This window comes from Seriola aureovittata, chromosome 17 (assembly GCF_021018895.1).
Source record: "Seriola aureovittata isolate HTS-2021-v1 ecotype China chromosome 17, ASM2101889v1, whole genome shotgun sequence".
In the NCBI taxonomy this organism is placed as follows: Eukaryota; Metazoa; Chordata; class Actinopteri; order Carangiformes; family Carangidae; genus Seriola; species Seriola aureovittata.
In genome coordinates, this window is record NC_079380.1 from 7,886,744 (window position 1) to 7,901,228 (window position 14,485).

General features: G+C 40.8%; 1 protein-coding gene across 1 annotated transcript in view; it reads right to left on the reverse strand.

The window, feature by feature from the left end:
• Positions 1-12,946, reverse strand: part of mybpc2a (myosin binding protein Ca) — a 28,713-nt gene extending 15,767 nt beyond the window's left edge. The window contains exons 1-9 of the mRNA XM_056402468.1: positions 12,825-12,946; positions 12,556-12,704; positions 10,998-11,115; positions 10,709-10,757; positions 6,968-7,024; positions 6,723-6,892; positions 6,329-6,461; positions 3,065-3,189; positions 269-374 (exon numbers count right to left, since the gene is read on the reverse strand). Of these exons, the coding sequence (XP_056258443.1) occupies positions 269-374; positions 3,065-3,189; positions 6,329-6,461; positions 6,723-6,892; positions 6,968-7,024; positions 10,709-10,757; positions 10,998-11,115; positions 12,556-12,704; positions 12,825-12,882 (965 nt within the window). The 5' untranslated portion in view covers positions 12,883-12,946. The remainder of the gene's footprint in view (positions 1-268; positions 375-3,064; positions 3,190-6,328; positions 6,462-6,722; positions 6,893-6,967; positions 7,025-10,708; positions 10,758-10,997; positions 11,116-12,555; positions 12,705-12,824) is intronic.
• Between the last annotated feature and the right edge of the window lie 1,539 nt (positions 12,947-14,485).

Sequence of the window (14,485 nt, forward strand, 5' to 3'; positions counted from 1 at the left end):
CTGACAAACCAACAAACAGACACAGGTAAAAACATAGCCAGAGGAAATAAAAGCAACATCTGAGGCTGACATAACATTGTACAATTTTGATGAGCTGTGCCAACATTTCCCATGAGACTTTTTACAGTTGTTTTACAGGTCCTGCAAATATTTGTAAGATGGCTATTAACCATTAGCAAGGTATGACCTCACTGATTACTAAATGACTAATGCATTTTGAGATATATTAATATGTGAACAAATTACATAACAAGCAATACTATCTTACCATATGACGTTGGCTCCTTCCTCAGACACTTCCACCTCAAACTCCACCTTCTCACCCACCACAGTGTGGACATCATCCAGCAGCTTGGTGATGGTGATTGGAGGCTCTGAGGACAAACAGAACGCTTTCAGTCAAACCCCAGAACAACAGTTGTGTATTGAGTCAGTTTTATTATGTAAATCACCCACTGTACACATCTAAACCACCAGTGTAATGGCCAGGAACATGAGTGGTGAATAAAAGAAGTACGGTGCACATGGAATAAACAGAGCTGGAAGGTATCAGTACTTGAGCAGAGTGAGTAACACGTTCATACAGTAAATGTTTGAGCCTGGGGCTAAAATCTGGCACATCCAAAAATCTTGATTTCCACTAATATATAGGCTTTCCAAGTCAAACACAGTTAAGTGGAAATTTGGATTAGTGAAATGAGTTGCTAGTGGGGTTGGTTGAAGTATCAGCCACAGTTAATGACTTCAAGCAAACTGTAATCAAAAACTAACCAGGTGAGATGGAGTTTTTGTTTTACATATGTAGTAATAATAATAAGTAATACATAGCAGTGAAATACAGTTAATTTAACATCAACATCAATTAGAATCAATCAGACCACCTTTAGTCAGAACAACAAAATGTTTTTATTTTAATATTTTTATTGGAAAAATGGTTTGTTTATATCTGTGATATTGATTTCAACCATATTGTACAGCCCCAGTAGCCAAAGCTTTATTATTTGGTAGTTTTTCTAAAAGCACTCTTTCCTCCTCTGCGTATGGGGGGTGGGTGGCATGTACGGTGGCGCTTTTCTCAATTAGCAGCAAACACACGTAACATGTGCAAGTCCTCTTTTGAATTTGAATAACAGCATAACATGATCCTTAATTCCTCATCAATGCCACCAAACACACCTGTCTCGTCGAGGTGGAAGATACCTCAAGTCTCCTGAGGTGACGGGACTCACATTGTGTAACCACATGTTGTGATGCTTGATGCTCTGCTAGCCTCAGCTATTTGTCATTGTCAGCATCCAGTGCCCCTCCGGACGTCTCACTTCTCTCCAACCTCAGCTGGAGAGCCCAGAAAGCCTCTGAACCACAGTCACAGCACCACAGACGATCGTACAGTCTGACTGCAGGCCTCACAAAAGTTTTGTGAAATGAGCTTGATGTCCTCAGTGTAATTCAGGGCTTTTCCACATAAAGAAACTGAGAGGAATTAATTTCCCTCAGGCATAACATGGAGGAGACACAACTAAAAAAGAAAGCAGGGGTTTGACCTGAGATGACCTAAATGCCTAACTCGTGAAATCTTTTCCAATATGAATGAAGTCATCATTTCAAATCTAAACATGCTTTCAAGCAACAACTACATTATAATTGTGTGTTTATTTTTTTTTTTAAATCATATATTTGGGGAAATTTGATTATTTGCTTTCTTGCTGAGCAGCAGCAGAGAAGATCAATACCACTCTCATATCTATACATTCAATATGAAGCTACAGCCAGCAACTTAGCAATGTTTAGCTTAGCACAAAGATTAAAAACAGGGGCAACCTGCTGCTTAGCTTAGTAGCTGAGCTAACCGGCTACTGGCCCTATACAGTATTTACTGTTTACATGATTGTGGTATCAAGCTCTTGGAAAGAAAGTAAAGAAGTGTATTTCCTAAGATGACAAACTTAATTTCAAAGGTATTATTATTAATAGAGGTTAACTAACTTATATTTTAGGAAAAGTGAAGCAAAGTAGGAACAAAATGAAGAAACTAGATAATGCAGGAACATAACAACAAATGAATCTAAATCTGACAGTTGCAACTCACTTCACAAAGCTTTGTGAGTGTTTGACGACATGGCGGAAACACAACAATGGCCCAACAATCATTTCACACCGCAACAGAGCAAAAGCCCGAGCTTTTGCCTAAGTACTTTATATCTAAGTAGTGTGACTGCTAGTTTTGACTGGCTGTCATTTGCTGAACTCCCCACTGCCCTCACTATGTCAAGATGAATCGGCAATAAAAGGCACTGATGTGGATGTTTGCAAACAGCAACACGAATGATATTTTTATGAAACACTCGCCCACACACGCACGGACACAGACTGTAGCTGCACGGGAGCGGTGTCTGTGGTGAAGAGCTTACCCTTTTGCCCGGCCTCTGATAATGTAAAAGCAGGATGTGCAGCAATGAGCACACAGTGTAAAGCATGGGATTAATATAGTAGCAGCAGACCCAATTACATCTATTAAAACCTCTCATACGCATTCACAAAAAAACGACACAGAGGAGGCCATCGAGATACAAGCACCAGAGTTAGATGAATACATCAATGACAACATGATGTGTTCTAAGAAGTTAGTTGGATTAAATAGCGTGGACCCTGCCCAGTCTAATATGTCATATAGCCTATAATATGATATAACATATAAAATCTACCAAAATAACAATATAAATAAATAAATTGGCCTTCAAAAACACAAATTTCAGTCAAGCTCTAATAAATATGACAACACATTAACATATACAGCACAAAGACAATGATACATGACAATAAACAAAACAAAAATTTCACACACCACGTACCCATTAAAAATGAGTGAGCAGTCTACAGAGCGCAGCATGCGACCATGAGGCATAAAAGCATTGAAATAAAACACATGACAAACACAGACACAAGAGGCGAGCAGAGCTGTCAAGCCTCTCAACACTCAAATGACAACATATTCTGAACCAAGCAGAAAAAACCCCTCTCCCGCCTGAAAGAAGGATTCCTCCAAAGACAGTGACTCATATACCTTTGACAAAAACCTCCGTGAAGCTCTTCTCCTCCCCAACCACGCACTCGTAAGCTGCGTCATCCGAAAGGTTGCACCTGTTGATAGTGAGTGTCCGCTTGTTGCCCACGCTCTCAAACACATACCTGGACGCACAGGGGATGATGGGGGAAGATTACACAAGGAGGATAAAGACCAAACCAGGAGAGAGAGAGAGACAAAGGGAGAGAGAGAAAGAAAAACTGCTTTCAGCAAATCCGAGACACAATCAGACTGAAAGGGCCGAAGACAATGGAGTGATTCACAGTTGTAAACAAAGAGAGACAAAGAATCCACGCATCCATGTAGACGCTGTGCATGCACACACACACACACACACACCAGCACATGCTCCCACTAACATACATTTGGGTTGTTGTACAAACATGGTGACAAATATCAGAGGACTATAGTAATGCCTCAATCTCATCACACGTAATAGAAGGTAGTCATGGGAAAGATTCCCATGGTTACGAGCTGCAAGTGTTTACATCATCAGACAACTCAAGGTAGCAACCGTCATAATCTGAATGAATCGTTACCTATTGTAAGGGCCGAGCTGCAGCTGAGGCAGAGTTATGAGTTTATGATCAAAATAGCGTTAAATTAGGATTTGCGTTCAGTTAATGAATGATGTTCGCTGCTGTGGGGCACCCATGTTTGTCTGCTATTCAGACACATGTAGGTCTTTATAAAACAGACATCCACTAATTAGGGCCTGAGCACCAAAGGGTGCGAGGACCCTATTGTAACTGTAGTGTTTATTATTATTTAGCATCCTTTTTGGACTTTTTTTCAATGTTGGAGTGAAGAAAAAAAAACTTGTCAAAACCTGGCACCTACTTTACCCACAATGCAACTCAACTGCCAGTAGCTGGGTCAGAGATGCAGGTGTTTTATACTAGAAGCAGCTAATGAAGCCTTGTGCTGCTAAGCCTGTAGCAGAGATGTCTGGTAAGCTTATTTAATAGGTGGGCTTCCATCCGCCTGTTTTTACAAAGTTGGATATCAATCAATAAAAATAAAATGCGTGCAAGTGCGATGGAAAGACTTACAGCAAATTAATCATAAGTGACATGACGCATGTGACGTAAACATCCACTGAAGAGACAAAAAAATGGCGGCAGACAAAAACAGACGTGTGAGGAACAATGAGGCGATTGTGACGTGAAACAGAACTGCCACATTTGTGTAATGTTTTCGTACATGTTTTTTTTTCACCGTTTTAGTTTTGACTGGTGCTCTTTTAATCAGATCATCTCGTTGCACCCTCTTCCTCTGTAGTGCTTTATTGGCACCCAGCTGGAAATATAGTGCCACCAACTGTTTACCTTGACAAACCGCCTCATATTCATGTAACGGCAGTGCACGCTGCATTTGGATGGAGACCCACTTATTTCTGACTCCACACCCCTAGATTTTTTTTCATTTTGAAACTTGTAGCCTTCAGCCCCAACCAGTCTATCCAACTTCACACACAGCTCCTTCTAGACAAAAGACGTTACACAACTTTTTTCACACATACAGTTGTGCTTTCCAAGAGCTGTAAAACAGACTTTGATGTGTAAAATCAGTCGAGCCCCTTTAAAGTAATAATCCACAATAATTAAATACATATGTTATTCCACTATATTAGTTGGTCTAGGTATCAAACCACTCCCAGCTCAATTCCCTGTTCATTTAGTTAGCTCATTAGTTTTCATTTCTGTCATACCAAACATTTGTTCCTTATCACATGGGACTATAAACATCTTCCAGTGACAATAACTTACTCTAAATCAAAAGAGAATATTATATATATTATACATACTTTCAGATACGTATTTGTACACTGAATAGCAGAAGAAAAAATGAAATACTATGAGCCTAAAGTTGTCCTGACGCAGGGTTCTTTTTCCTCGTCACCCAGGTTTTCTCTCAGGAACAAGCTAACTTAAATGATCTGTATGTGAACAGACAACTGAGTCTTAAAAAATCAATTTCTGTTTTTATCTTACTAAGTATTGCCTGTTTCCCAGTACAAATGACAATGGAAAACAAAATGAAACAAATTTTCTATGTACACAGTACACAAATCCACTTTCATTCTTTCAGCCTGACATATGACCAGTTTCAACGCTAAGTGGTAAAATACTTGGGCTTAACTGACCGTAGTAAAATCTTTGCTTCAAATGTAATCATAATTTTCTGTACCATATTCATAGTTTATTATCCTAAATGTACACAAAGCCAGATGTGGTTTGTTTGAAATGAAACAAAGAAGACTGGGATTGTAGCAGGCTGTCTCTTTAGGAAAGGAAATCCTAATTCCACTGGCTCTGAGTCTGTAACCTAAGACATTTGATTTGTGAGAGCTCTATGTGCACAGTGCACAGCCTGGAAGAACCTCCTGAGAGGCTCTGTTCAGGGCAAATAGTCCCTCTTTCATTGTAACAGCCTTAATCAAAAGAGGAAGAGGGCTGCCATCCTTTCATTGAACAGCATGAAGCTACTCAAAATGGCAGATGGTGGAGTTCAGGGTTCGACATAACTGATGGCCTGATGGCCTGATAGCCCGGGGGCCAGGAGAAGTTTTTGCAGCACAAGTCGAATGACCAGTCACTGGCCCGGATGGATCAGTGATGGTTGTGGCCAGTCTCGGTGGGGTTTACAGTCAATGTCGTGGCGTATTGACGCAGACCGTCCTGAACAGCCACTGTACTCAACTGTAGTCTAACCAACTGCCAGTTGCTCTTGATGATAATTGCCTTGAACAGTCGCAAGGTAAGATTAGCTTGCTAACACCTTCCTTAGTAACCAATGCAATCTAATGCCAAGCATGGTTAACTATTAGCCTGTGAGCCAGCATTAACATTATTTCAATAGCAGCAGTCATTGCTTGTAAAATAACGGGTTACCGATTCCGAAGTCCTGGGTTCAACCAACATTTGTAACTTTGATAAAAGCCCAGCGTTGGAACAGATCTTTTCTCAACACTACGTCATGAGACTTGCTTCATATGTTTAGATAAGAACGGTAGTTTTTGGAAAACAATATGTGATATTATATATTTGTTTATTCAGTATTGTAGGGAGCAGTCAAAGCCAAAGCACCTCATCATGGAGGGGACTTGATTCCATCTCCAACAAAGCACACCAGTACACCTTAATACTATTCCTTAACATCACCAGTACACACACACATCTCACACATACACAGATACATATACTGTACAGCGCACCCCCAAAATAGAAGTAATTGGCTCACTTGGCTGATGGTTTGATTTCCTGTCCGTTTTTGAGCCACTTGACTTGAGCGTTGGCGTCAGTCAGTTCCACGCTGAGCTGGATCCTCTTGCCCTTGTCCACTGAGTAGGCTGAATCCAGCTTCCTCAGGAAAGCTGACAATAAAGCATCCTGTTAGTAGAGTTCAACCACTGCTTTAATAGCCAAATAATCCATAAGTGCCAACCAGCAGCAAGCATATGCTAGCACACATTCCACCTGCCGTCCCAGCTATATGACTTGTCCCCCCGAGGCCTTTAAACACTGCTGGTATTTACAGCCTTACAGCATTACAAAGCTCGTTTCCTGCCTGCCGCCTCACTCCCAGTCCACTCACTGCTTTTGCCTCGTAACCCCTCTCTTATCTTGCCCCTCACCGTCACTCTTCTTGGGCTCCACCTTCTTCATCTTCTTCAGCCTCTTCAGCATGCCCCTCAGGTCTGTGATGCCATACTGAAAGGCAATCTTCTCGTAGTCGCAGGGCTTGGCCTCCTTTAAGATTTCCCATACATCCACTTCCTCTTTGGGCCCCTCTTGTTTCTTCTCCCTGATTATGTGCAAGAGTGATTGCGGATTCAACCAAAGTTAAGACAGTTGAAGATGGGAGATGCATCTCTCTTACCGTTTCTTGAGCAGCGCACTGAAGTCTAGATCACCAGCATCCTCACCTGCATCGCCGCTGGAGTTAAAATAAAAGAGATTTGGGGGATTATCATGGTATGTTTATAAACCTGTGCTATTTACAACACTGGTGAATTGGATAGCGAGAAAACAGCATTAGTAATTTTCACTAACAAATCCACTTTTCTTCCATATTACACAGAACCATAAATAGGCACAGAAATTACAAGACATAATTACAATCCTAACAAAGACAACATGAGCAAATACAACAGCACAGAGTGGACTTCTAATGAATTAGTGCCTCAAGTTAAAGCTTACCCTTTTTTCATCCTGCGCTCAGATAGACGCAAAAATAGGATGTGTGAGAACATAAAGCACAGCATTTGACGAGGATTACGAGTTACCATCATGTCCTAAATTCAAGTGACAGAAATCACAATGGACAAGCAACATGTAATTGCAACAGACATAGCAGAAATAAGCCATAAGCAACATTGCATAGTGTTCAAACAGAAACATTACACATATCACAGGAAATGAAAGTAAAAAGCAATTAAGTACAAGATATACAAGGGAAATTTAAAACAAGCTTTTCCTCATGAAGAGAGTTAAATAAGAAAATACCATTTGATTATGGTAATCACGTATAACTAAAGGTGATGTTATATGTGTATCAGTGAATGGAAGTACACATTTGAGATTCAAGAAAAAAGAGTAATATGTTGAGAAAAAATATGGTTGTGTTTCACTCCATAAACCCTTTATTACTCCTCACGTGCACATTTGCAAGTGATGGAAAAAAGTCACGTGGCCTTGAATCATCAGTCACCCTCTTGTACTCAACAAGGTGACAAGTACTATATGTGGCACACGCCAATAAATGTCTACAGGCTCGAGTGCTTGTTGGTTTCCCACTGTGAATGCTTTTGGCAGCTCCTTTACAGTATGGAGTGTATTTTCCTGGCATGGTCGAGGCTCATTGAACCCCAGCGGAAAGCAAGATAAACGCCAATAAATTCAAAGCCATTCCGGGTGATCATGTTTGTCCTATGGATGAATGGTTCATCCGAGGATGACATCCATCCATGTTATCCTTGCCACCCTGAAGGGAGTAAATTCTCCCGGGGTGATAATGCCCTTGTTCACAGGGCACACGTGATCATAAAATGGTTGGGTGAACATGAAAATAGTGTTAGTCATGTACTGCGGCCATAACAATTGCTAGAGCTCAACCTACTTCTGCACTTTTGAAAGACACCACATTATCAAACAAGGATGTTCCATGAAGATTGAGGAAGTGTCGCAGGATTTGTTGTTTTCTTTGAAAAGCATTTTTAAAAAAAAATGTTTTTCACACTGATGTGAAAAACTGCTTAATGAACACTGAGCACAAAATGCTGATCTAACATTAGACTATATTATCACATTTCATGTGAAAAATGTGCCTTTTTCATGCTGCTGCAGCTGCAACTGTATTTGCATGAAGGTACAGTTGATGCTGAAGCATAGACTGAAATGCAAACCTAGTCTTCTACCAAGTTTCCAAGTGTCAGTGAAGCAAACTTGAAAAGTACAGAACTGAGGCTGAAATTTCTCTACTGCAAGTGTTCAACCTTTCTTGACTCGAATTGGAAAAATCCAGGATACCAGGTTCCCCTTGCCAATACACTTTTAAGTCCTTTTTTTTGTCTCCATGTTGCAGCGATGAATGTTTTAAATTCTTGTTTACGGTCAATTTCAGTTTCAGTTGTCTACACATTGGCCCCACATGATTATCACTTGGTGTTTCCTTTATTTTGGCATTCATCTCTGTGTAACACTGTCATGACACACAGTCCAAATGTATGTTTCCTAACATGCTTGTACACATTTCCTCGTCACAAATAAATATACGCTTGCATAACATGAATGCAAGCTGGAAATACATCCCCACACCGTGTGAGAAACTGAAATGTACTCCACAGAATCTTTTCTGTTTCCCTTTGAAGCCTTTTCAGCCGGCCAACCAGTCAGCGGAACGTCAACATGAAGAAGAAAAAAAATAGCCTAATATGCCCTGGGCATAAGATGGGGAGCTTGAGCCATTTCAGACATGAAACATACATTAAAGTCTGAAATTTAAAAAAAAAAAAACTCCAGAGAAAATGAGTGAATAGGAGTGAGTATATAAAGCAGCGGTTCCCAACCTTTTTTGTCTGATGTACTCAGAGGAACTATTTCTACTGCTGATCCATACGTTCAACCAATCATTTTAGTTAACTATTTCAACCATTTATCTGTTACATTAGCGAGCTGTTTCATCTTGGCTAACTATTTCAACTACTCATCTGCTACTTTTAGCTAACTATAGCAACAATTTATCCGTTATTTTTAGCTAACTTTTTCAACCATTATCTATACTTTTAGCTCTGTCTCTTTAAACCATTTATCCATCACCTTTAGCCAACCATTGTCCATTGCTTTTAGCTGTACAAGTTTCAACCATTTATCCTTTTTTTAGCTAACCATTTCAAATGTTTATCTGTTACTTTTAGCTAACTACTTACAGTTTATCCAGTACCTTTACATTTCAACCATTTATCTATTACTTTTAGCTTTCCATCATATATACATTTTTTTAATCTATTTGTGTCACTAGCTATCTACTATCCACTCTGTCTTTGAGCTATTTATCTATAACTATTAGCTAATGTAATATGTGAATATATCTTTTTAATTAAATCATACTTTGTCACATTAGTAGAGCACTTTCCACATACCCCCTGGCAACTGCGGAAGTACCCCTGGGGTACAAATACCCCTGGTTGGGAATCACTATCCTAAAGAATGGTGACACACCACATGTATTTAGTTGTGCTGCTGTAATACATGTAAAGAGAAACACACAGATGAGTAACAAATTGGAAATGACATCCTCTATACTTACCTTCTGGAGGCTGAGCTGCGTGATCTCCACATAACAAGATGTTAAACACACTCATCCATTCTCTCCAGCAACATATAGGAATTTTAACCAACTTTTCACTTTTCATTTATCACACCAACCGTTCCCCCTCACCCTCTCTCTCCCTCATATCAGCATTCTGCAAATAAGCACACTGACATCCTGTCTAAAGCTCAATAAGATGCTGTCTTTCTGCACATTGTGTTTCTCATCTTACCTGTGCCTTTCTGCTCGAGCTCTAATGAGGAAAGGAAATTATATTTTTAAACACATATTACAAATATGGAGACTCAAGGTGTCAGTGCGAAGGTGTCGGCTGATTTACGATCACACAGCACACATACAGTACACAGGATGAGAATAGCTGGAATAAAGAAAAAATCATTAAAAAAAAAAGCTACACAGTCACAGGATGCATACATACACTTCACGCAGGAAGAAACGGAGACAGAAATAGACAGTGTGGGAAAAACATATATAAAAAAAAAAAGAAAAAGGTCCCTTCAGAGACTGTCACTGAGACGTGATGAAATACATGAGATGCTAAACCATGAGGGACTCCAGGTGAAGCAAAACAGCAAGGCAGCAGACGCACTGAGATGTGACAGAAAGAGAAAGATGGCAGACAGACTGACTCAGACAAAGTCCGCTACAACTGAGGGATAGACAGACACACGGGCAGAGAACCTCTTTGAGACTGACAGACACCCAGAGGCAGTGATCTACAGAGGAGCATATGGGAGATAGTGTGATGGGTGACATGTTGACTAGACCCTCGCCAACGCTGACACTCACGATCGCTTAAACGCCTCCAAGATGTTGTCCTGCTGCTCCTCTTGTACAGCTGGAACCACACAGAAGGAGGAAAGACAGGTGAGAGCTCAACTAGGTTAATTCATTACACAGTGAGCTTGAGCAGCAAAGGAATAATGGACTGATGACCTCGCTGGGCCACTAAATGATAGGACCTAATGTGTATCGCACTCACTGAGTTATTGGCTGACAAAGCCAGTTACATAGTAATGGTGGATATGCTGAATGGAAGATGACAATAATGTGATTAAGTGTCTGTCTCAGGACCCACCCTGCACGGAGACTTCGAATGTGCAGCTGTCGCACTTGTCTTTGGAGGTGACCTCGCAGCGGTAGCCACCTGCGTCTCCGTCCACCACTTTGATGATGCTCATCTCGTAAGTGTAGATCTGACAGAAAGGGAGGGTTTGATAGGCTAGCAACACACACAATTAAATGAACAACCGTGTGTGCGCACACACACATACACACACACACACACACACACACACGCACGTACATGCAGCGATATGCAGTACGTGCTCACAAACACACTCAGAGTATATCGTTTTGCTGATGCAGCCATAGGGCCGATATTGGCCATTATTAGAAAATGGCTCAGACAATGGATGGTCAGTGCGGTTTGTTTGATTACATATTTCTCATCCTCCAGTTTTTATTAACCATTCAGCACAGAATTCAATGCAACGCAGTTCAGGAAAATGTAAAATATTAGTGTTTATGTCATTTTGTTAAATACAAGTTGTGCATCCGTCTTAACTTGCACAACAAAGGTATCAAGGGGAGGAGGAAATGTGAAATCCATTGAATCAGGAAGTTGTGATATAAAATACTGCGAGTGCAGTGAAGCTCCTGCAGTCTCACAAATGTATTTAAAAGTAGAGAGTCAGTGTTGTACTCCCTCATGCATGCACACACAAACACACACACACACACACACACACACACACACACACACACACTGACACAAAACAAAATGGCTGGAAACAGAGTATCTTTTGGTTTGGTTTGAGAATCTATGGCTCTGCCATCAAAAAATCAATTATTTTGTTTGTGAGACTCATTTGTTGTACAGTTCATACTATATTAGTTGTCTCAGAAAGTCCTTTTTTCTTTTATTGATTCCCATTTTCTTTTTTCATTTTGATTAAATTCTACACAGGCATATATAAATGTGTTCATTATGAGCAGTATTCGAATTCCCTACAGGTTATAATGAAGAACTCTAATGTGCCATGGAGTAAATGTGGTTTCAGAGGCTTTTTCTTATGCTCACAACAATTACACGGACATTTTTGCAATTTGGTCAAGTGTAAATATGCTGAAAGATAAAGAGTCTACAGCCATGCTTGCAGCTCTATGAGACTGTATGGTTCATGATGCTAACATTATGAACACACGTGTCCAGTCTTAAACCAAAGTAATGGACAAGTTAATATTTTGACCTGATGGTGGCATTAGGCGAAGAGTCAGGTAATCATCAGTCTTTAGAATTTATCCGCATGGGACCTTCAGTATCTGATGCAAATTTCACAGCACTGAGTCCAATAGCTGTCAAACCATTTGACTGAATGGTGCAAAATTTGACCTGCTGGTGGCGCCAAATAAAAGGTGAGCAGATCACCAAAGTCAGTAGGAAACATCCTCTGGGTCCAAAAGTGTTTCAGTCTGGACCAAAGTGGGGAACCAGTTGATCTGCTGACGGACTAACACAGCCATTCATAGAGCGGCTAGCATGACAAAGCATCTGTGTGTGTGTGTGTGTGTGTGTGTGTGTAGCAACGAATGCACAAAGGTTATACTGACACATACAGTGTGAACATACACACCTTGGTGTTCCTGTCATAGGACTCTTTGAACTGCAGGTGCTTCCCAGCTTTGCTAACCAGGTCAAGCCACTTCCCCTTCAGCCATTTCATGGTCGGCTTCCTTGTTAAGTTTGAGGAGTCCACTTTAGCCACAAACATGACGTCCTTACCTGTGAGGAACAGGGACGAAAGTCAGTGATTACAAAAAGAGATTAACAGTCTGTATTCCACTCCTTTCATTGTAGTCCAGGATTTTTTTTTTTTTTTACGGCAGATGATTTTTTCCAGACCTTTTGTTGCCGTGACACTCTCCGGCTTCACCACAAACAGGCCAGTCAGCTCAGACATCTGAGGATCCTCTCCTGGTACATGCTCTGTGATGTGTGTTATATGAAGGGATCACAGAGGACAGATTAAAACATAGAACACATGATCCGGGCACCACCCAGATAAAGACGCGACAAACAGATGGTAGACAACAACAGGAGACAAGGTGACCAAGCAAACCACCAAATCAGCAGTCTTTTTAATCCTGGTGCTTTTACAGTGAAGCACGTATTTATTGATCATTCAGGAAACTTCATAAGTGTAATTTGATGATCGGGAGTCTCAAATCTGTAAAGTCCACCCTCTGAGCACAGGGATCTATTCATATTGTACGTTTATTTAGCACTGAAACTGAGCAACAGTCTTTCTATGAGGCAGAACCAGTCAGCGCGTTTGCGTAATGCCTTTGCTGTTTCACTGCATAAACCATATGGGACCGTGTTTTGACAAATGACAGGCGACCAAGGAGCCCCCCGGTGCAGACTGGCCCCAGGGAATAAAGAAATTCCTCAGATCACCTCTGAAGACATCACATTAGGTTTGACTCTGCAATCTTCTGCCACCCTGACAGAACATAAGCCGAAGCTGTACGCTCTTATCTCTGCGATAAAAAATGAGCTGCTCTTTTATCCGCTCGCTTGTTTCTTTTGCAAGTAAATTGATGTAACCTCTGTAAGGTGTTTGCTTGTCAGTTGATACGCTTTACAGAGACGCTAACGTAATCATTTCTCTTACCATCAGGAGGCAACTCTGCATCAGAGGGGGGAAAAAAGAAAGAGAGAGCGGAGAACACGTCAGTCTGTACAGTATCTGTGCTGTGCTGTTCAACACAAGCGTTAATTGGCCCAATGATAATCTTGACTTCAGGTGAGGAACACTCACACATTGAATCAACGTGCTCACACATTCCAACAAGCACATCTTTCTTTCTCTGGAATTACCAAGTCCTGCTTTTTGTTTTACTTTTACAAAACAAAAAAAAACACACAACTGTTAATTGGTTATGTTTTCAACAATCAAGTTCAGAAGTCACTTTATTTCTGCTGAAGTCAGGAGGTTGTTAACTGTTCATAATGTACTTTTCAGTTGTTTCTTTCACAGTCTGAGTCAGACGTACAGTAAGTTTCACAGGAAAGGGTTTATGGACAAGCAATGGGTAAAAATAAAGCAACCAATCAAGTAGAGTGAGTATTGCCCCGGGTGGGCATCCATTGGACAAGAGCAGTTGCTGAGAGAATGGATCCAGGGTCACGTGTCAAATAAGGTCATGCGCCTCCATAAATTCAGAGAGCCACACCGTCGGCGCCTCTTCCTCCCTCCCTCTCTCTCTCTCTCTCTCTCTCTCTCTCTCTCTCTCTCTGCTTTTATGGGCTCAGTTAATTTGATCTTTTAATCAAAAGTGCCCCTGAGGACAGATCCAAGTTCAGATGTTCAGGATGATTTAAAAGGTCTCAGTTAGAATGCTAAGTGGGTAAAGTTGATCCTGGAATGGCACCCAGGGGACACTTTTGAATGTTTACACTCTTATTTATTTATGTCACACTGGACACTAGCTGTGTTTGGGATGAGGGTTGCTAAGTGAGATTAACTCCAGACACTGTCCTTGGCTCTGAGAAGACTTGGG